At 41.6% G+C, this 21,375-nt stretch overlaps 2 protein-coding genes across 2 annotated transcripts; one reads left to right on the top strand and one right to left on the bottom strand.

The window, feature by feature from the left end:
* Window positions 1–3,730: 3,730 nt before the first annotated feature.
* On the bottom strand, window positions 3,731–7,839 carry LOC138875282 (uncharacterized). The gene is made up of 3 exons (XM_070154105.1): window positions 7,576–7,839; window positions 5,693–5,829; window positions 3,731–5,312 (listed from the first exon to the last, which is right to left on the bottom strand). The coding sequence occupies exons 1-3, from the start codon at window positions 7,837–7,839 to the stop codon at window positions 3,731–3,733; spliced, it is 1,983 nt and encodes a 660-aa protein (XP_070010206.1).
* Window positions 7,840–14,401: 6,562 nt separating this feature from the next.
* On the top strand, window positions 14,402–15,093 carry LOC138875281 (uncharacterized). The gene is made up of 3 exons (XM_070154104.1): window positions 14,402–14,447; window positions 14,552–14,694; window positions 14,800–15,093. The coding sequence occupies exons 1-3, from the start codon at window positions 14,402–14,404 to the stop codon at window positions 15,091–15,093; spliced, it is 483 nt and encodes a 160-aa protein (XP_070010205.1).
* The last annotated feature ends 6,282 nt before the right edge of the window (window positions 15,094–21,375 follow it).

The raw sequence follows: 21,375 nt of genomic DNA, 5'->3' as shown, positions 1-21,375 counted from the left end.
TTGTTTTGGTGTGACTGAACCCCATAGAGAGGCTCCCTACGTGTCCTTTCGGAATCAAGTCGAACGTAGTTCAGGAAAACATTTTGTTTTGTTGTTTTTGCTTCTTTTTTTTAACACTTTACGGTTCCCAAGAGGGTAATCAAAGAAGAGTAACTGGCTCAAATGGATTTGCAAAGGGTGGAGAGTGTTTGGGTAGCGAGAATGAAAGCCTTCATCATCCCAATCGGACAAGGTTGTCAATGCAAAAAAGCTAAACATAATACCTTTTGACTGCATCCGCATTCACAACTGCTTCAGGATCATTCCCTTCGATATCACCCAGATACAACGCCCCTTTCGGCAATATCTTTCTGATGATGTATGGGCCCTTCCAATTAGGAGAAAATTTTCCTTTCGATTCCTGGTGATAGGGAAGGATACACCTTAAAACAAGCTGCTCCACTTCGAAATTTCTAGGCCGCACTTTCTTGTTGTAGGCACGGGCCATTCTTTGTTGGTACAACTGCCCGTGGCAGACCGCGACCATTCGCTTTTCATCGATCAAGGTTAACTGTTCCAGCCGAGTTTTGACCCACCCACTCTCTTCAATTTCTGCTTCAACAATGATCCGGATAGAGGGGATTTCAACCTCTGCGAGTATTACGGCTTCAGTGCCATAAACCAAAAGATACGGGGTGGCTCCAATTGACGTGCGCACAGTAGTACGATATCCCAACAATGCAAACGATAACTTTTCATGCCACTGCTTGGAACTCTGAATCATCTTTCTCAAAATCTTTTTGATGTTTTTGTTTGCTGCTTCGACAGCACCATTGGCTTTGGGCCGATAAGGAGTAGAATTCCAATGCGTTATCTTGAATTGTTCGCATATCTCTCCCATCAAATGACTATTCAAGTTTGCAGCATTGTCTGTGATAATAGTTGCAGGAATGCCAAAACGGCAGATAAGATTGGAGTGCACGAAATCTACCACAGCTTTCTTGGTGACGGATTTGAGAGTGATGGCTTCAACCCACTTCGTGAAGTAGTCAATGGTAACTAGTATTAATCGGTGCCTATTCAAGGCTTTCGGCTCGATTGGCCCGATGACATTCATACCCCAAGCAATAAATGGCCAAGGTGCTGATATGGGATGCAGTTCTGTGGGAGGTGCATGAATCAAATCATCGTGCACCTGACACTGATGACACTTTCGGACAAAACTGAAGTAGTCCTTTTCCATGGTTATCCAGTAATAGCCTGCTCGAAAGATTTTATTTGCTAAAACATACCCGTTCATGTGGGGTCCGCATACTGTGGCCTAGTTGTGGCCGGATAATGTTGGCCGGTGGGCGAGATCAGGATTGCCCCAATTCCAACACCTTTTGCGTTTACCGCTCCATAAAAAACATTTTCTAAGCATTGATATCTTCGGATATTGCCTCAACCGAGTTTACCTCTTCATCTGGGAAGTAAGTATTCAAAGGCTGGTATTCATCATTGACCGGATTTTCAGCCAAATGGTCTGTAACGCCTGGGCTTTCATTGCCGTGCGAGTGACATATACTATGTCGAATTCCGTAAGCAGGATCTGCCACTTTTCTAGCCTCCTAGTGGGCATCGGCTTCTAGAATATGTATTTTAAAGGATCCAACCTGGTTATGAGGTAAGTGGTGTAGGCTTGCAAGTAATGCCTCAGCTTCTGAGCGACCCAAGTCAAAGCGCAGCGGGTCCTTTCCAACAGAGTGTACTTGGCTTCATAACTAGTGAACTTCTTGCTCAGATAGTAAATAGCCTGCTCTCTCTTTCCGGTCACATCGTGTTGCATGAGGACGCAACCGAAAGAATTTTCCAAGACTGTCAGGTACAAGAACAAAGGCCTCCCTGGATTAGGTGGGACCAAGACCGGCGGATTCGACAAATATTCCTTAATTTTATCAAAAGCTCTTTGACATTCATCTGTCCACTTGAGTGTTGCGTCTTTCTTTAGCAGTTTGAATATGGGTTCACATGTGGATGTCATTTGGGCAATGAATCGACTGATGTAGTTCAATCTACCCAACAGACTCATAACATCCTTCTTGGTTTTTGGAGGAGGCAAATCTCGAATAGACTTTATCTTTGTTGGGTCTAACTCGATGCCCCTCCGACTGACGATGAATCCCAAGAGTTTGCCGGATGGTACCCCAAATGCACATTTGGCTGGGTTCAGTTTTAAATCATATTTGCGCATCCGCTCAAAAAAATTTCTCAAGTCCCGAACGTGGTCGTCCTGGGTTTTGGATTTGATGATTACATCGTCTACATACACCTCTATCTCTTGGTGCATCATATCGTGAAACATGGCTGTCATGGCTCTCATATAGGTTGCCCCGACGTTCTTGAGACCAAACGGCATGACTCTGCAACAGTATGTACCCCACGGTATGGTAAAAGCTATCTTCTTTACATCTTCTTCATCCATCAACACCTGATGATATCCTGCATAACAATCCACGAAGGATTGTATCTCATGCTTGGCACAGTTATCAACAAGGATGTGGATGTTTGGCAAAGGGAAGTTATCTTTGGGACTTGCCTTGTTTAAATCTCTGTAATCCACACACACCCGGGTCTTCCCGTCTTTCTTTGGAACTGGAACTACATTAGCTAACAAGGTGGTGTACCGGACCACTCGGATCACCCCCGCTTTCAACTACTTCGTGACCTCTTCTTTGATCTTGTCACTAACATCAGTTTTGAATTTTCTTTGCTTTTGTTGGACTGGGGGACAATCGGGGTATGTTGGCAACTTGTGAACAACCAAATCAACACTCAGCCCTGGCATGTCATCGTATGACCAAGCAAACACATCTTTGAACTCAAACAGGAGTTGGATTAATGCGTCTCGAGTTTTTTTGCCTGTGAAAATGCTTATCTTAGTTTCTCTGACTTCTTCAGAACTACCCAAATTAACCGGTTCAGTATCATTTAGTTCGTCTTAGGTTTATTCTCAAATTGTTCCAATTCTCGATTTATTTCCCTTAAAGCCTCCTCTTCATCGTATTCCGGTTCTTGGTTCATTATTTCGCAATTAGACAGCATGTTTGGATCTAGGCATGAAGTCTGCAAGCATGTCATGTTACTTAAAGCCGCATTATTAGAACTGAAATAAGAAATAAAAAAAATAACAAAATCAGAAAGAATAAAGAAAGATGAACAATGAAATATTGGTTTCATTTCTTGGAATTTGGAGATAACAGGGTTTACATTGGAAAATTAAAAGACAAGAAACTAAAGAAAACATCTGAGTTACACCCTGAAATAACTCGTGATGTAGAAAAGGTGGCAGGACAGGTCTACCGGGACTCCCGCCTGATCAGGAATGGCGTAGCCTTCCAATTCTGTAGCTTGGAATTAGGTCCTATATACAGCACCTCAGCGGTGCTCGAGCCTTCCCCTAGTTGAACCATGTGGGCTTCATACAGTATCTTCCTCATTGCCCCACATATATCTTCAGTCTCTTCGGCTGTGAAGGCCTCATTTTCTTCCTCCTCATGGTATTTTGGCTTGACAAATGTTCTGTACAGATGCGGCACCGGCTGAGGCAAGACCCAACCATCATTCTTTCTATCATTTGCCCATTTTACATCATCTGGAGTGGGTAGGAAGCCTATCCTGAAGAACTTTTCATTGGTTGTCAGGGTAGCAGGTTCAGTTATTCCTTGCAATAATTTACCAAGCCCCTTCCCTAATTTGAAACCATGTCTGATCATTTCTTTGGCCACCATGATTGATGCATTAGAAAGAAAGGGTTGAGGGCAAGGGTTTCCTCTTCGTACTGGTCTGCGACCACAATTTCAAAGGCTTGATAAACTATGTACTCATTCCCCTCTCTTGCTTCAAGACATGGGACTGATGGGTCGCGATAAATTGATTGCTCGTCTTCCCCGTGGACCACAATCTCTTGATCTTCATGCTCAAATTTTACCATCTGATGGAGGGTAGAGGGTACAACCCCTGCTGCATGAATCCATGGCCTCCCCAAAAGAAAATTGTAGGATGTGTCCATGTCCAACACCTGGAAGGTTACTTCAAAGTCTACTGGGCCGATGGTCAGAATCAGATCAATCTCTCCAATCGTGTCCCTTTTTATACCATTGAAAGCCCATACACAGACATTATTGGGTCGAATTCTTTCAGTCCCAATTTCCATGCGCAGTAGAGTCAAGAGTGGGCAGATGTCTACCCTAGAGCCTCCGTCCAACATAACCTTTTTCACATAGTACCCTTCACATTTGACTGTAAGGTGCAGGGCTTTGTTATGCGCGGCCCCTTCTGGAGGCAAGTCATTTTTGCTGAAGGAAATCTGGTTAATTGAGGAATACCTTTCTGCCATCCTTTCCAACTGTTCTATAGAAGTTTCAATAGGAACATATGCTTCGTTAAGGGTCTTGATCAATACCTTCTGATTTTTGGGGGAGTTCATCAGCAAAGCCAACAAGGAGACTTGTTCAAGAAATTTTCGAAGCTGGTCAATCACCTCATAATCTGCCATTTTCATCTTTTGAAAGAAAGTCTCCGCTTCTTCGGCACTCACGGGCTTCTTAGATAGGAAGCGTTTTCGAGTGGCATTGTTCACCTCTTCCAAGTTAGAATACTTTTCAACGGGGTTATTTTCTTGGACTTCTCCTGAGATTTCTTTGCCCTTATAGGTCACCACCATTTTGTTGTAATTCCAGGGCACAACGGTAGGATCCGTCATGGGCTTTTGCGGTGTGCGGCCAATAACCACGGGCTCACTCAGCCTTGGAGGATTAATTGGCCCCCGCATCACACAAGCTCCCTTGGGCACATACATTTGGGTTGCCTTGTTTAGCTCGAATCTTCTAGGAGGACTCAAAGTCATCTGTTTTTCTTTGCGACCCCGAGGGACATAGAGAACAACATCTTTGGAAGGTGTTGCCCCAATTCCCGCTTCGACTTTCTTTTCTAATTTTGGAGGGGTGATTTTGTTCTTTTCCTCCCCTTTGTCTTGCTTTGGGGAAGCTTTTGGTTTCTTTTCTGGGTCAGCAATGGCAATGATGGCATTCAATGCTGGGTTAAATTCTTTATCCTTACAAATCATCCCGATTACCGGCCCGTTGTTGTGGGCTGGTAGTGGGTTATTAGTCACATTGGGGACATCCTCATCCCTTAGCACTATCTTCCTTTGTTCTATCAAATTCTCCACTGCTCTCTTCAGAGTCCAGTAATCATCAGTGTCGTGCCCTTCTGCCCCCTGAGTGATAGGCGCATCGGGCACTAGCTCTGTAAGCGGAAGATGTTGGGTTTTGCCTAGTTTGAGGAACCGGCTGTAGCAGACCCATTTGGACAAGCTTTGGGAAAAGGCTGGAGTAGTATTCGCCGATTGGTGTAAAATTTGGCCTTTTAGGTAGTTCACGAGGGGGAAAATTGGTTTGCGGAAGACCGGGGTTGTAGTGGTTTTGGTAAGGAGGTTGACTTCTAGGAAATGTAGCTTGGTTATAGTGGGCTTGTTGCTGTGGGCGGACATAAGATTGAGCATTCATGACCGTGTATGGATGAGGAGCATAGGCCATGTATTGGTGGGGGTAATAGTGTTGCGGGGTCCTTTCTGGGAAAAGGGATCTGGGAGTACGGTATTTTCTTGCGCCCGACGCTGCCATGGACGTTTCTTCCTTCTTCTTGCCTTTCACTATTCCTCCATACCCACCCTGAATGGCTTGGGAAGTAGCTCTGATAGCGGATTGGCTTAGAATTCGACCCGTTTTCAACCATTTCGCCAATCTTGATTGCTTCGGCAAATGGTTTACCCATAGTAGACATCATATTTTGGAAGTAGTCGGCTTCCTGATCTTGTAAAAAACCGTGACCATTTCAACCTCATCCATCGGAGGTTTTACCCTAGATGCTTGCTCTCGCCATTTAACCGCATACTCCCGAAAGCTTTTCGAGGACTTCTTTTTCAAGTTCGTCAACGAGTTCCTATCTGGAGCAATATCAATGTTGTACTGGAACTGCCTGACGAAATCTCTAGCAGATCATCCCAGATGTGCCAGCGGGATATATCCTGGTCCATGTACCACTCAGAAGCGATGCCAACCAGACTTTCTCCGAAATAGGCCATGAGTAGTTCTTCCTTTCCACCGGCCCCTCGCAATTGATTGCAATATTTTTTGAGACGAGCAATAGGATCACCGTGCCCATCGTTCTTCTCAAATTTCGGGGTTTTGAATCCCAATGGCAGATGCACATGATGGAACATGCATAAGTCAGTATAGGATACATTTTTCTGTCCACTTAAGCCTTGTATGCTTTTGAGACTCTGTTCTATACTCCTCATCTTCCTCGCAATCTCTTCTTGCTCAGGAATTTTGGTAGTCTTTTCTTGCCCGCAGTGAACTCATATCGGGGTGGTTGAGAGTAAGTATAGGTGGGAAACTGTGCAGGTTCCAGTGGAAAAGATGGTGTTTGGAAGGTGAAGATTGATGGGTCAAAGTTGGGTCTGGGCAGCGTAGGCTGTGTAATAGCTGAGCAAGGAGGAGTAGTGAAAATATTTGGAACCACTCCTGAAGCTAACACCTGGGGGCGAACCTCAAAAGGTGTTCCAACAAAGTAGGCCGAGATGGTAGGATGTCCGAGTGGGGTATTGGGGTGACTGATCGGGATATTGGAGGTTCCACCTACCCTAGGGAAAAGCTCGGGAAATCCGGGGATTACACTTGGTGGCTCTCTTCCGTTTGACCAGGCATCCCACATTTCCATCATGCGGAGACGCAGTAACCTGTTTTCCTCGGCAGCTGCCGACTCCGAAGTCGGACTCTCTTACATGATAGGAACTGTTGGCAGAGTGATTTCTGAAGACATTTCAACGCTACCTTTCGACCTCGTGAAATATGGATGGGAAGCCAGACTACCACAAAACAACCACCTTACTATAGAACCTGAACTTGGGATAACAGCAACAAACGGTTAGTTTGAAACAAATAACAGATAGGTAATCGCATGTTGGGGTGTGATGCATCTATACAGTTAAATGTGTTTCTACATGTTTTGCAACGGTCGCATGCTTCATCCCGGCTTTACTTATTCTTATTCTTATTATTTTTTTTCCTTCTTTCCAATTCCACTCTCTCTCTTTTCATCTCTTTCTTTGCCTCTTTTTTTTCTTTTCCTTTGATTTTCCTTCTTTTCCTTCTTTTGGGTTTTTCTTTCGGATCTTTCCTCTTTTATTTAAATTGTTTACAAAAAGCATGACCGGATCCGATAAGGATTGCCTACGTATCACGACGCCGCATAAATCAGATCATAACGTAGTTCAAGAAGTAAATGCGAAAAAGAAAAGAACAATTTTTGTGGGTTTTTTTTTCTTTTTTTTTTCAATTTTTCATTAGCACAACTTTACTGAATTACAAAAGACTCAAAACATACCTTTTCTAGAACTTTAAGACTCTGGACATGCCTTTTCTACGAACTGAAAATAGTCTCGAAATATGAAAAATACAGACTCGGAAAAAGGAAGAAAATACAATCAAGAAAACATCAGTGCCTCCAACCCTGCCTTAGGAACACCAACTGGTCTTGTAGCGGGCCTACTTGCCATGTCATCTTGGAGCCGAAGAGTTCTTCCATTATCTGACGGGTGAAGATCATTACAGTGGAAAAAAACATGGATCTTGTCATGTCCTCACACGCACTGCATTTCATGGTGATGTAGTCAGCAATCCTTCGAACCCTCTCTCTTATGATGCCCTTCTCTTGCAACAAACGGCCAATCTGACGGGATCTAGCCTCTAAGACTTGGGTGGCAGCGTGATTTTGCTCTTGCAAGTGCTGTAAGTCCTCTTCTAACCGTGCCATTAAGGCGTAACAATGTTCTCTCTCGGCCTTAAAATTTTTGGCTTGTTTAGCCATTTCACCTTCGAGGTTGCGAATCGCTTTTCCCAACCTGTGACCTCTCTTTCATATCTTTCTTTCATCTATTGAACGAAAGCTGCACGCCCTTCGGCATTTTTAGCCAACCTCGTTCGTGCTTTTGCTAGTTCAGACTCAGCTTTTTGCAGGTCATTTTCATAGTCACGCACCTTTTGAGTAAGGTTATAAATAAGCCTTTCATCTTTCCTGCTTTGGCCCGGATTCTCGGCTGCTATTTTCAGCTGTCGAACCTGGGCCCTGAGAGCTTCATTTTCTCAAACCAATCTTCTCCTCTCACCCTCGGCCTCTTGTGCCTGTAAATCATTGTTGAAGGTGACATTTCTCAACTCTTCTCGCAGATCATGGATGGTGGCCTGATATTCCTTTTCCTTTTATCCCCAAGCTAACCTTTCCTGAATTTTGTCATCAAAAGCTTGAACATGGGGCCTTTTGGCGGGCCTCACAGGTTTGGGCTCGGGCTCATTGTACACATAAAAACTCCTTTCAAACCAAGTCGCATAATTGGGATCAGCTTCGCCCTTAGCTGGGTCTGGCACTTGGGTGTTACTTTTTAGATACCGACAACAATTCCAGTCTCTTTGAACTAAAGCCTCGGGTATCATTGCTTCTGGGTATAGTTCAATAACTTGAGTGCTTAGGTCTGCCTCTTCGGGTATCACCTGATATCTTCCCAGTTGTCTCAGAACTCTTTGTGGTGCATATGGTTGTATACTTCTCGTACCCATTATCATCAAGTAGCCCTTTGAAGAGGTCATGTAGATGATTTCTATTACTGGGAGCCATCCTATGGTCCATTCAATTTGATCTGCTCTCAATTTCCTCAAATAGGACACCCATGCTTCAAACCCTTCCGGTGGTTTGTAATCTTCCACCCTTTCCTCATACTTTTTGATGAAATTGTTCCCGTCTGGAGTATATCTCATGAACTTAGGATGACGGCGAAAGTGTTCGGTCATCCACATCTGAAGAAGAATATCGTAGCCTTCGAAAAATTGACCCCCAGATTTGCACAATGTTAATGCCCGGTAAATGTCCGCCAGCAATAATGGGACAAATGTGTGATCTTTTTTGTCGACGAGGACCTGTGCGATTTTGGCCATACGAAGGTCTATTGTACCCTCAGAATTCGGAAATACCATGATTCCTAGAAATGCCACGATGAAAGCAAACCATCGATGAATTTGCCATATCCTCTAGTCCTGTTTGTTATTCAACCCCTTCTCATGTGTTTCAAACCCGGCCGAGTGTCCAAACCTGAAATACAGGAAGTAGAACGAACAACTCCCTTTGCTTACACGGCCCTTGCTCATTTGTTTGCTAATTTTCAAAAGATCGAAGAATTTGTGTACTGAGGGAGCCCTCGGGAATATTAGTTGCTGCTTTCTTAACTCTTGGCCGAAATTGATGTACCCGACTATTTCTTCCAGAGTGGGTGTGAGTTCGAAATCCGAGAAACGGAACACATTGTGAACGGGATCCCAAAAGGTCACCAAAGCCTTAATTAAATCCTCCTGTGGTTTCACGTGCATGATGTCTACTAGGGAGCCCAAATGCTCTTTTACCCAAAGTTGGTCATCTTCATCTAAATCACCCCACCACTTATGTAGCTGCATCCGAGCCCTTTCTATGACAGGTTGCGATGATTCCTAGACGGTATTCATTTGTACCTGTGGGGGGTTAAGGTTAGGGTTGACTCTTGTGGACTCTTTTTGCAAAATAAGTTTTTTTTAAAAAAATCAACGGACAAGGACCCCTTTTATTGCTATGTTAGCAAAATGGTCGTTTTTGCAAACGTGGCACCCTTCAAAATTCCAAATGAATTTTGAGGCCGGGGGTAGGTATTTTATTGGAAAAGACACCTTTTGTCTGTTCCTCTCGAAAATAGCCTTTCGACAATTGGAATGCAATCTAAAGCTATTCCGAGGAGAAATGACTTAAATACAACCGAAGCTGGGTCGGCATATTGTTTTGACCAAAGCCCTGAAACATCTTTTTATTTTATTATTTGGTAAAAATGAGGCCGAACCTTATGTGGGTTGCCTACGTATCCCACATCTGGTGAGAATCGGACTTGCATAGTTCAGGCAGTTTTGATACAAAAACATGATATTTGACTCACTCTTTTGAAATATATTTTCACTTTTTTTTCCTTTTTTTTTTTAAATTCGGCAGAGTTTCAGGATATTTTCAAATACTGGGATTTTAGAAATCGAGTAAATTTTCTCTCCTACCTCACTTTTGGTTTTTCTTTTTATTTCCTTTCTTAGCCGGTCAACATGCAAGCCGAAACAAATAAATATTCACATAGAACGTAGGATGCATCAGGATGGTCTTTATTTTGGGTATACCTGTCCTAGACGGACCCAACCCCTGTGTTGAGTCCCCAAGGTCAAATGCACGTGATGAAAATAATCATTCCTACTAGGGATCCGACATGAGGTTGCGTTATTCTAGGTTTAAAAACCTGGTTTATGGTCTAGACTTGGGTTACCCGAGCGGACAACTGGGTTTGAGGAGGGGGCAACGTACCGGGAGCACGAAAGTCTGCCCGGTCTTGTTGCTTGCCCAACCTTATCTTATTTTATAATTTCTACAGAAAAAGCGGGTCACGCAAACGTGTGTACCATTTTCAGAAGACTCAGATGGGTGGCGTAAGAAGACATTTAAATACAATTCAAGTAATATCAAAGCGATAAATGACAATTAGCACATTAAATCCACAAAATGCAGTAATATCAACAATAAAGCCAAATAAAAATTACTTTAACAAGCTCGAATTCTTGAACCTTGAACCAGAGATTCTGGGTTCGATCCCCAGCAGAGTCGCCAGAGCTGTCACACCTCCTTTTTACACACCCCGAGAGGTATATAAGGGAGTTTCCAATTTAAGTGACATTTTTCGATAAGGATTATTTATTTATTTTTCAGAGTCGCCACTTGGAATATTTTAATTGGTGTCCCAAGCCACCGGTTTATTTAAATCCCAAATCGAGGAAATTTCGACTTTCCTTTTGAATTCTGCGAACCAGAAATTCTAAGTAAGGAATTCTGTTAACCTGGGAGAAGGTGTTAGGCATTCCCGGGTTCCGTGGTTCTAGCACGGTCGCTTAGCAAATTATACTTGGCTTAAATTGTTTGACTACTCATTTTTAGGACCTATGTGCATTTATTTTTTTTACCACTATTAAATCACTTGATTATTTGTAATTAAAGAATTGAGTTACGCGTACGTATACTCTTTTCCTTTGGCGCGTCAAAAGTCATGTCACGCAAACGTGTCCACGATTAATAACGCTTTGTTTATTTTATTAAGAAAAAGTTTGGTTGAAGTAGCGCGAACGCATCCCTCAAGTCATTTTTAGAAATAAATTTGCAATTATGTTACGCGAACGTATACATAATCGCAATACTAATCTAAATCGAGCCTAAAGCAAACTACGAGTATTTGATATTTTTTAGATCTAAATTATGAAACTAATACAAGGGTCATGTATTTTGGGATTTTAATTGGCACGACACACCTCGATTCCAATTTTAGAGAGAAAGCCCCAAAACTAAACTTTGAGGGCCATCAATTAAATTTTTATTTATATGTGGCACATCCCAATTTATTTGATCTAAATTTGTGAGGGCCATAGGTTATAGATTTAAAATGTGGCACACCTCAAGTTATTGGGCTTTTGGGTCTATTGTATATTCACCTTTTCTCTAGGTTAAAGACATGCTAATATATATTGACTATATCATGAAATACTACTGGCATAAAAATATAGCAACTTTGGAATGTTATTTTTTTTAAAACAATTACGCCCCTGAAAATGACCAAAAGGAAACCACAGGAAAACTAAAAGAGGTCAAAAGCTAGATAATGATTTTAATTTAATTTCAAATAAGTGCGAAAAATCAAGTTTTTTTTTTTAAAAAAATTATTAATTTATTCAACATAATCGAGTAAAATACCAGTAACGTCAAAATTATCCTTAGAATAAACACATGAGCCGATACCTAGGAAAAGCAAACAATATACGACAAATAAATCTTCTATTGTTCTTTTGACCATTTCTTGCACCACTACCAACGTTGATCCTAAAGCCAAAATTAATACTTCTACATTTTGTATCAAGAAATTTCGCGTCAAACTTTTCGAAGAACATGTACTATACATTTTGTATATGAGTTGACATGTTCCAAGAAGTTTATAGTACATGTCAACTTCCGTGTTGACATGTATATATAGTACCTGTCAACACGGAAAGTTTATAAACTTTTCGAAGAACATGTCAAGTTATCTTGTATTTAATGCTGCTAAACCTTAATAAACTTTCTTTGCACTTTTTTAGCACTGGACAAGATCTGGAAAAATTCAACACGGGATATTATATGGTAGACAAAATACACGTTCCAACTTTGAACAATTAAAGCTACCTATGCTTCAAAAATAGGCAAATGATGCACTGACTTTTAACCATCTCTCTAACTTTCCATCCCAAGAAAAAGATTAAATTAAATATACAAGCAAATGAAAGAAAGAGAAAGAAGAGCAATAGTGCATTAAGCTAAACAGAGGATTTTTCAAGGTTTCATAATCCTAGGCTTCTTTTGGCCACCATAATTAGATTAATGTTTAAATACAATAACTCAAACCATCCGTTTACTGAAATTAAAACATAATCCAAGGCAGAGAGAAAAAAAAAATAACGAGACGAGGAGGAACTGAGAGAAAACCTGTTTGAACAAAAAGATCTCGGATATATGAGCAAAACACAGAAAATAACTATAATTGTAGGATCCGAAATCCGGCGAGTTCCTCTTCCTTTCCTCGACAAAGTTTAAAGAATAAGAAAGCTGAAGATGAAGCTTCACAGTAACAGGACAACAACAAAAGCCGTAGAATCTTCTGGTTTCTTTGGAAACAAAATTTTAACGAACAACACAAACTTAGACCATTTTCTAATTTTTTTTCGTTTTCTGAAGAAAAGCATACCAAAGCTTGAGGAATAAAAGAAAAAAGCTCAAGAACCCTAGAAATTTTACTCTACCCTTTTTCTGAAAATTTTTTCCTCCTTAACAAGAAAAGAACTTACCTTATATATAAACCTCAAAAATATCTCGAAGCTTCTGCCTAGAATCCGAAAATCTTCAGATTTATTGAACAATTTCGGGACAAATGGAGGGAGTGGATTGATTCACATCTATCCACGGCTCCCATTCGTCTAACAATTGTCCTTTTGAATCCGAAATCGTGCATTTTGAGAGAATATCGTACTCCTCTGACAAATCCGTTGAGGATGAGGTGACGTGAAGGGGGCGACCAATGAGTGAACTCGCTCAAAACTCATGCGAGTTGAGGCGAGTTCACTAAAGAAGAAGAACAGTAGAAGAGCCGCCTCTGATTTTGGTTTCTAGGGTTAGGGAATTTGGGGGAAAATGTTATAACAAGGTTTTTATATGGAGGAGGAAATGGGTGGATCCAGAGGGAGTTTGGGTCACAGGTCATGGGCTAGGGGTGGTTAATGGTATTTGGGTTGGGGGTTAATTGATTTTGAGGGGACAATTGTGCAAGATAGCCCAATTTTGATAATGGACGAATTTGGGGGTGATTTGGGAGATTAAGAATGGGTCCAATTAACACTCTTGTATTCTTCTTATTTTATTTTCAATTCTTTTCTTTTCTCTTTTTTTAATTAAAAATCCTAATTAAAAGAAAAATCCTAAATTATCTAAAAATGTGAAATTAGACTAATTAACTAATTATAGAAATTGTAAACATTACTTAAATCTATATTAAAAGTGAAAAATCAATAAATTAAAATTAAAGACAAAAACGTAAAATGAGCTATTTTTTGTGATTTTTTCAAATTTTATAAAACAAATAATTACTGATTAATCCCAAAAAATATAAAAATAAAGCCTAAATGTCATGCGTGATGTTCTTTTGGTATTTTTTCATGATTTAAATAAACTTAAACATGCACAAAAAAATGCAAACATTTAAATAAAATTCTACAAAAATTCATAAAATGGCAAATAATTAACAAAAATCTATTTTCTTGGGATTGTATAGGAGTATTTCGTATAGAGCAAAAATCACGTGCTCATACCTGTGCACCGCCATCAGGGCCCAGCCAGCAGCAACAGTAGAGTCTTTTCAGGCCCAGTCAGGGCAATAGGGGATCCACCAGCGGGGTTGGTTAGAAGAGAGATCCCAGCAGCAGTAGAGGTCCCCGTGCCCCAGGTGCGGGAAGATGCACTCAGGGATTTGCTACATAGAGTTACCCGTATGCTATGGATGTGGTATCAGGGGCCTTATTCAGAGGCATTGTCATGCATCCCGCCAGGGTGCGGGTAGGGGACATGACAGTCATCCAATCTAGCAGCTGCTACATCTTCAGCACCCTCTCCAACTCGAGTTACTCCAGCACCCGCAGGGTGTGGTGCAGCTAGGGGTGACGCGCAGAGTTTGGGAGGACCTAGCCGGTTCTATGCTATGAGTGATGACCTAACTATAGAGGCTTCTCCAGATTTTGTTACAGGTATTCTGACTATCCAATCTCATGATGTGTATGCACTTATTGACCCCGGTTCCACCTTGTTCTATGTTCCCCTTATTTTGCTATGGAATTTGGGATAAAACCAGAACAGATTCATGAGTCATTCTTGGTGTCTACTCTGGTTGGTGAGTCTATTACGGCTACTCGAGTTTATAGGGGTTGCGTCATTACAGTTTGTGGTAGGGATACCATGGCCGATCTTGTTGAATTGGGGATGGTCGATTTTGATGTAATAATAGGAATGGATTGGCTTTATTCATGTTTTGCCAAACTTGACTGTCGGACTAGAAATATGAGGCTTGAATTTCCTAATGAGCCCGTTGTTGAATGAAAGGTAGATAATGTAGTTCCAAAAGGTCGGTTTATTTCTCACATTAAGCCCGTGAAGATGATTAAGAAGAGGTGTATCTATCATTTGGTCTGTGTTACGGACACCGATGCTGAGGCACCTAGCCTTGAGTCCGTACCAGTTCTGAATGAATTTCTGGATATCTTTCTAGATGAGCTCCCTGGGATCCCATCAGATAGGGCGATTGATTTTTGGATCGATGTGATGCCAGGCATGCAGCCTATATCAATTCCACCTTACAGAATGGCGCCGGCAGAATTTAAAGAGCTAAAGGAATAATTGAAGGACTTGCTAGAGAATGGTTTCATCCGGCCAAGTGTATCACCATGGGGCACACCAGTTTAGTTTGTAAGGAAGAAAGATGGGTCGATACGGATGTGTATTGACTACCGGCAACTCAAAAAAATCACAATAAAAAATAAATACCCTCTACCAGGATAGATGACTTATTTGATCAATTACAAGGTGCTACGTGTTTCTGAAAAATTGACTTGCGGTTCGGGTATCATCAATTGAAGATAAGGGAGCAGTATATTCCAAAAACAACTTTTAGGACTCGGTATAAGAACTTTGAATTTCTGGTGATGTCTTTCGAGCTAACAAATGCCCCGGCAGCTTACATGGATCTTATGAATCAAGTCTTCAAGCATTTTCTAGACTCCTTTATGATAGTGTTCATTGACGATATTCTTGGGGATCCGAAGTCGGGAGGATCAAGATGACCATCTCAAGACAGTTCTGCAGACTCTCCAGCAACATCAACTGTATGCAAAATTTTCAAAATGTGAATTTTGGCTTGAATTTGTCACGTTCTTGGGTCATATTGTCTATAGGGAAGGGATTATGGTTGATCCTCAAAAGATTTCAGCAGTAAGGAATTGGTCTAGACCTACCACTCCAACAGAGATTCGCAACTTCTTGGGTTTGGCCGGGTACAAAAGAAGATTTGTGGGGGGATTTTCTACTCTTGCCTCTCCACTAACTAAATTGACGTAGAAAGCAGTTAAGTTCCAATGATCCGATGCTTGTGAAAAGAGCTTCCAGGAATTGAAATCCAGATTGACTTCATCACCAGTATTAACCCTGCTAGAGGGTACAGAGGGATTTCTAGTGTATTGCGATGCTTCAAGGATCGGGCTTGGGTGTGTGCTGATGCAACACGGCAAGGTTATAGCCTACACCTTTAGGCAACTCAAGAATCATGAAAAGAACTATCCAACCCACAACTTAGATCTTGCAGCAGTTGTGTTTGCACTAAAGATTTGGCGACATTATTTGTATGGGGTCCATGTGGATTTATTTACGGACCACAAGAGTCTTCAATATATTTTCAAGCAAAAAGAGTTGAATCTGAGGCAGAGAAGGTGGCTAGAGTTACTCAAGGATTATGATATCGATATTCTCTATCACCTTGGAAAGGCCAATGTTGTGGAGGATGCTCTTAGCTAGAAATCTATGGGAAGTTTGGCAAATTTGGAGGCATATCAAAAGCCGTTGGCCCGGGAGGTTCACGAATTGGCTAGTTTGGGAGTTCTCCTTGCAGGCTCTAGTGATTGAGGAGTGATTATGCAGAATAGGGATGAATCATCGCTTGTAGAAGAGGTCAAAGAAAAGCAATACAACGATACATTGTTAGCACAGCTGAAAGAGGAGATTCATAAACACAAGACCACAGCCTTTTCCTTTGGCATGGATGATGCTACCCTACGGTACCAAGGCCGCCTATGTGTTTTGGATAATGACGATTTTCGGGAAAGGATCATGGTATAAGCTCTCACTTCCAGGTATTCCATACACCCACGTTCTATGAAAATGTATCATGATCTTAAGGATGTTTACTGGTGGAGCAACATGAAAAGGGATGTGGCGGACTTTGTGGAAAAATATCCGAACTGTCAGCAAGTGAAGGCCAAACATCAAAGGCCCGGTGGATTGTCTCAAAGCATAGAAATTCCAATGTGGAAATGGGAAATAATCAACATAGATTTTGTGGTAGGATTACCGCGCACTCCGCGCAAGTTCGACTCAATTTGGATGATCGTGGATTGACTCACGAAATCAGCACACTTCTTGCGAGTCAAATCTACCGACACAGCGGAATAGTATGCTCAGTAGTATATCAAAGAAATAGTGAGGTTGCATGGAACTCTAGTCTCAATCATTTCAGATTGAGGGGCTCAGTTCACTGCCAAATTTTGGAATTTCAGCAAGGTTTGGGTACGCAAGTAAATCTTAGTGCAACCTTTTCATCCTCAGACCGACGGGCAAGCGTAGCAGACTATTTAGATGCTTGAGAACATGTTGTGTGCTTGTGCCCTTGATTTCAAAGGTAGCTGGTATGACCTATTGTCACGCATAGAATTTTCTTATAACAACAGCTTCCATGATAGTATCCAAATGGCACCATTCGAGGCATTGTATGGTAGGAGATATAGGTTTCCCATTTGGTGGTTTGAGGCTAAATTGATAGGGCCAGACCTTGTGCATCAAGCCATGGAAAAGTAAAAATTATTAAGGGAAGGTTGAAAACTGCTCAGAGTCGCCAAAAGTCTTATTCGGACGTTTGTTGCAGAGATTTGCAGTTCAAAGAAGATGATTGGGTATTTTTGAAGGTTTCCCCATGAAGGGTATGATGCGGTTTGGAAAGAAAGGAAAATTGAGTCCGAGGTATGTCGGAACGTACAGAATCATTAAGAGGATTGGTCAGGTGGCATACAAGCTCGAGCTGCCACCCGTGATGTCATTGGTGTCACACCTCCTTTTTCTGTACTCGAGAGGGTACAAGGGAGTTTTTTTCCAATTAAAGGACAATCGAAGCGGGATTTATTTATTTATTTTAGAGTCGCCACTTGGGAGATTTAGGGTGTCCCAAGTCACCAATTGAATCCCGAATCGAGGAAAAGAATGACTCCATATTAAAGTCTGCGCACCAGAAATCCGGATAAGGAATTCTGTTAACCCGGGAGAAGGTGTTAGGCATTCCCGAGTTCCGTGGTTCTAGCACGGTCGCTCAACTGTCATATTCGGCTTGATTATCTGATTTTATACAAATATGAACTTATGTGCAAATTTTAACTCTTGACCGCTTTTATTATTATATTTTACGAGAATTGCAACGTCGTGAAAACATATCTCGAACCACGTTACATTCATGCACCCGTGGTTGTTGACATATCTCGACTCGATTGAGATTTGGATTTGGGTCACATAAATGTGCACCCGAGTTAAGGAAAATAAATTATTAAAGGCGCGCCTAAAGCAACTAGCGTATTGTTATTTTGGGGAAGGCCGTAAAATTCGCTAAACGGCCTAACCCGAATTCTAAGTATTTTAATATATACATTTAGAGGGCCCCGCAGCTTGTGCATTTTTTGTTTGTCGAGGCTCGTCTCATTCATTATTTTAAAAAAAGAATTTGCAACGTCATGGAAATGCATCTCAGACCACGTCACAATCAATGTACCCGTGATTAGAGACACATTTCGACTCCGTTGAGAATTGGATTTGGGTCACATAAATGTGCACCCGAGTTTAAGAAAATTAAATTATTAAAGGCGCGCCTAAAGCGACTAGCGTATTATTATTCTGGGAAGGCCGTGAGATTTGCTAAATGACCCGTCCTGGAAACTGAATGCTTCGATATATACATTTAACGAGGGCCCCGCAACTCGTGCGTTTTTATTTGTCGAGGCTCATCTAGTCTTTATTTTAAAAGGATATCCTATAGCAACTACGTTTCTTGTCGCGTTTGTCTCTACTAATTGAAAGCAGAGATAGTCCTAGTTAATTATATGCTTGCGGGTCATTTATAGTAGGATTCAAAATGCTTTTACAAAAAATCAGAAACAAAGCCGCGCCCCACGGGCAAGCGATCGGATCCCATGGGCCCAAACCCAGCTTATGCGGGATTGGCCAGGCCTGGGCCACTGATTTTCCGATGAAGGCCTGCTTAGCCCGTTTCGACTTGGGCTCAACCTTTGTGAGGTTGGGGAATGCAGACTTGTGCTATTTGTTCTAAGGGCGTGGTTCGACAATTATAATGAGGCAGTTTATCAAAAGGGAAATGAAATTAACTACCATGGATAGTTTTATACTTTGACATGCATTTAAGGACATGCTAATCACAAAACACAACTAATTTCTAAGATGTAGCCTACTATACTGCCAATCCTCTTGTCTGTCAACCTACACACAATATGATATTAAATTATCCTACATTTACATTCACTATATGAGAGGACCAACTCCAGTACCCAGGCAAGAATGTAAACCATTACACACTATATGATACTCGATATAACAACTATATGTGGACATAAACGTCTTCAAATCCTCTCTTTTGTATTCATGCTCAACTTTCAAGTTACATGGACAGTACTAGTCGTGTACCTGGTATAGAAAAACAAAAGAAGAAGGAGAATGATCAGCTGAGTAGTATGCAACAACACAGCAACAGCAGGTAAGCAGCAGTCAACAATCAACAACAAACAATCAGCAACAATCTCACCAATAGTCCACAAATAAACAACAGCAGTCTCAACAACAAGGAAAACCCAATAGGTGGTCGAGCACCAAGTAAACAATCCCAGACGCAGAGTAGCAAAACAGCAGAAACACCCAGAATACTCAATGTAACAGCACCAGCAAACCAATGATCAAAAACAGCTCGGCAAATAACCAACAACAATTGGCAAAGACAGCTCGACCAACTTAAACTCTTAGGCAATTTTCAGACAGTGTTTGGTTACAGTATTCTGGAATTTTCATTATGTTTCTTTCTTTCAGTTTTTCGAACTTAAAACCTCTCTCAAGACTAAAAAATGTCCAGCCCTTTCTTAACTAAAAACAACTCTATTTATAACTGAATGAGAACCCCTAAGGGCTCCCTAGAACTTCACAGCCTCAGTGACTGCCCATCCCCTTAATTTCCCATGCCTAAGCATCTTCTTGATGCAAGTCATTTTGTTCCCCACGCCTGAACTATTGCTCTATTCAAGGGTTATGGGTTTAAAGTATTCATTTAATTCCCATGCTCTTGTGTTTTGTTCCCCATTGTCATTAGGCTAATAGTATTTTAATTGACACTTGACAGCTCCTTTAATCCTGAACCCTTAATCAATTTCTTCCCCCAACCAAAGCTATCCCACAGACCCTTGATCATTGCTGCCTTTCCCCACCCTTTCATTCTATTGTATCTGCCAGTTACTAGTTCGAATCCCCCTCCCACAGCTAACAAACGACCATTCAACAAAATCAACCAGTAAGAGTTAGGTCGTTTGTTATTCGATGCTGTGAAACTAACGACAACATGTGTCGAGTCGACTTTTCGAGTTATAATGTATACTAACTAGTCACTGATCGACTGAACTTAAAACAGAACAAATGAGTGATTCAGGCATTTTTCCGAATAACGATGGAACTTTACGACACTTAATTATTTGACGACGTTACTCAAATCGACTATACGAACTAATATACGTAACAATTAATCGACAAACAACATAGACTAAACAAGGCACCAATTCATTTCAAAACTCGGGGCATTTAACATGGAGTTTATGAAACTTAACTGGTCGACAACATCAATCAAAGCGACTAAACATCTTATAACACTCAATTAATATTTGAGAAAAGAAATCGACCGAACAAAAGGGTCTTTGAAGATGGACAGAAAATAATCAAAAATAATCTAGAACAAATCCACAAACATATGCATAAACCTAAACAAGAGGAAAGAAAAGACGATTACATCGGACACTTACCTCAAACGAAACAGGTTTGGTTTTTTAGGGTTCTTGAACTCAGATTTGGGATTCGACAAGTTCTGCTTGCATTTGACCGGAACCAAAGCTGATTAGGGCCTGAGGGATGTTAGGGGAGTGACTAGGGTGAATATGGGGTGGTTTGGTGTAGATCTAGGTTTGGTCTCGGATCTTCGAATGAAGATTCGAGACGTTAGGGGAAGATTCGAGGTAAGCTGAGTGTGGATTTGGAGAGGGGGGGTCATGGTGGTTCAGGGGTGTTAGACTCTTGGCCAACGGCACCGTTGCCGCCGGCTTTCAGGCGAAGGGGTGGGGTGGCGGCTAGGGTTTGGGCGTTAGGGTTGGTCAGGGAGACGATGAAGCCGGGGGGTGTTTTGGATAGGGGGCGGGGTAACCAAGTTGGGCTTTATATATGATTTTGAGGTTTAGATCCTGGCCGTCGGATCATGTGAGATCAAGGGCCAGGATCTACTCATTGAAGAGGGACGACGTCGTTCGGGGGGTGATGGTGGGTTGATACCGGGTAGGGGAATGGATCGGGTCAGATTTGACGGGTCCAGGGGTGTGATCCTGGCCGTTGATCCATTTGAGATCAACGGCCCAGCTTAACCGGGACAAAACGATGCCGTTTGGACACCTTTAAGGGGACAGACCATTTTGCTCATTGGGCCAGCTTGTTTTGGGCCTATTTTGTTTAATTTTCTGGCCCAAAACCGAGTATCCTCCTTTCTTTTCCACTTTAATTTAAACAAAACTCTTAAATAAAACAAAAAAATAAAATTATACACCCACAAATTAA

Source organism: Nicotiana sylvestris, chromosome 8 (assembly GCF_000393655.2).
Source record: "Nicotiana sylvestris chromosome 8, ASM39365v2, whole genome shotgun sequence".
In the NCBI taxonomy this organism is placed as follows: Eukaryota; Viridiplantae; Streptophyta; class Magnoliopsida; order Solanales; family Solanaceae; genus Nicotiana; species Nicotiana sylvestris.
This window is presented reverse-complemented; position numbering and strand designations above follow the sequence as displayed.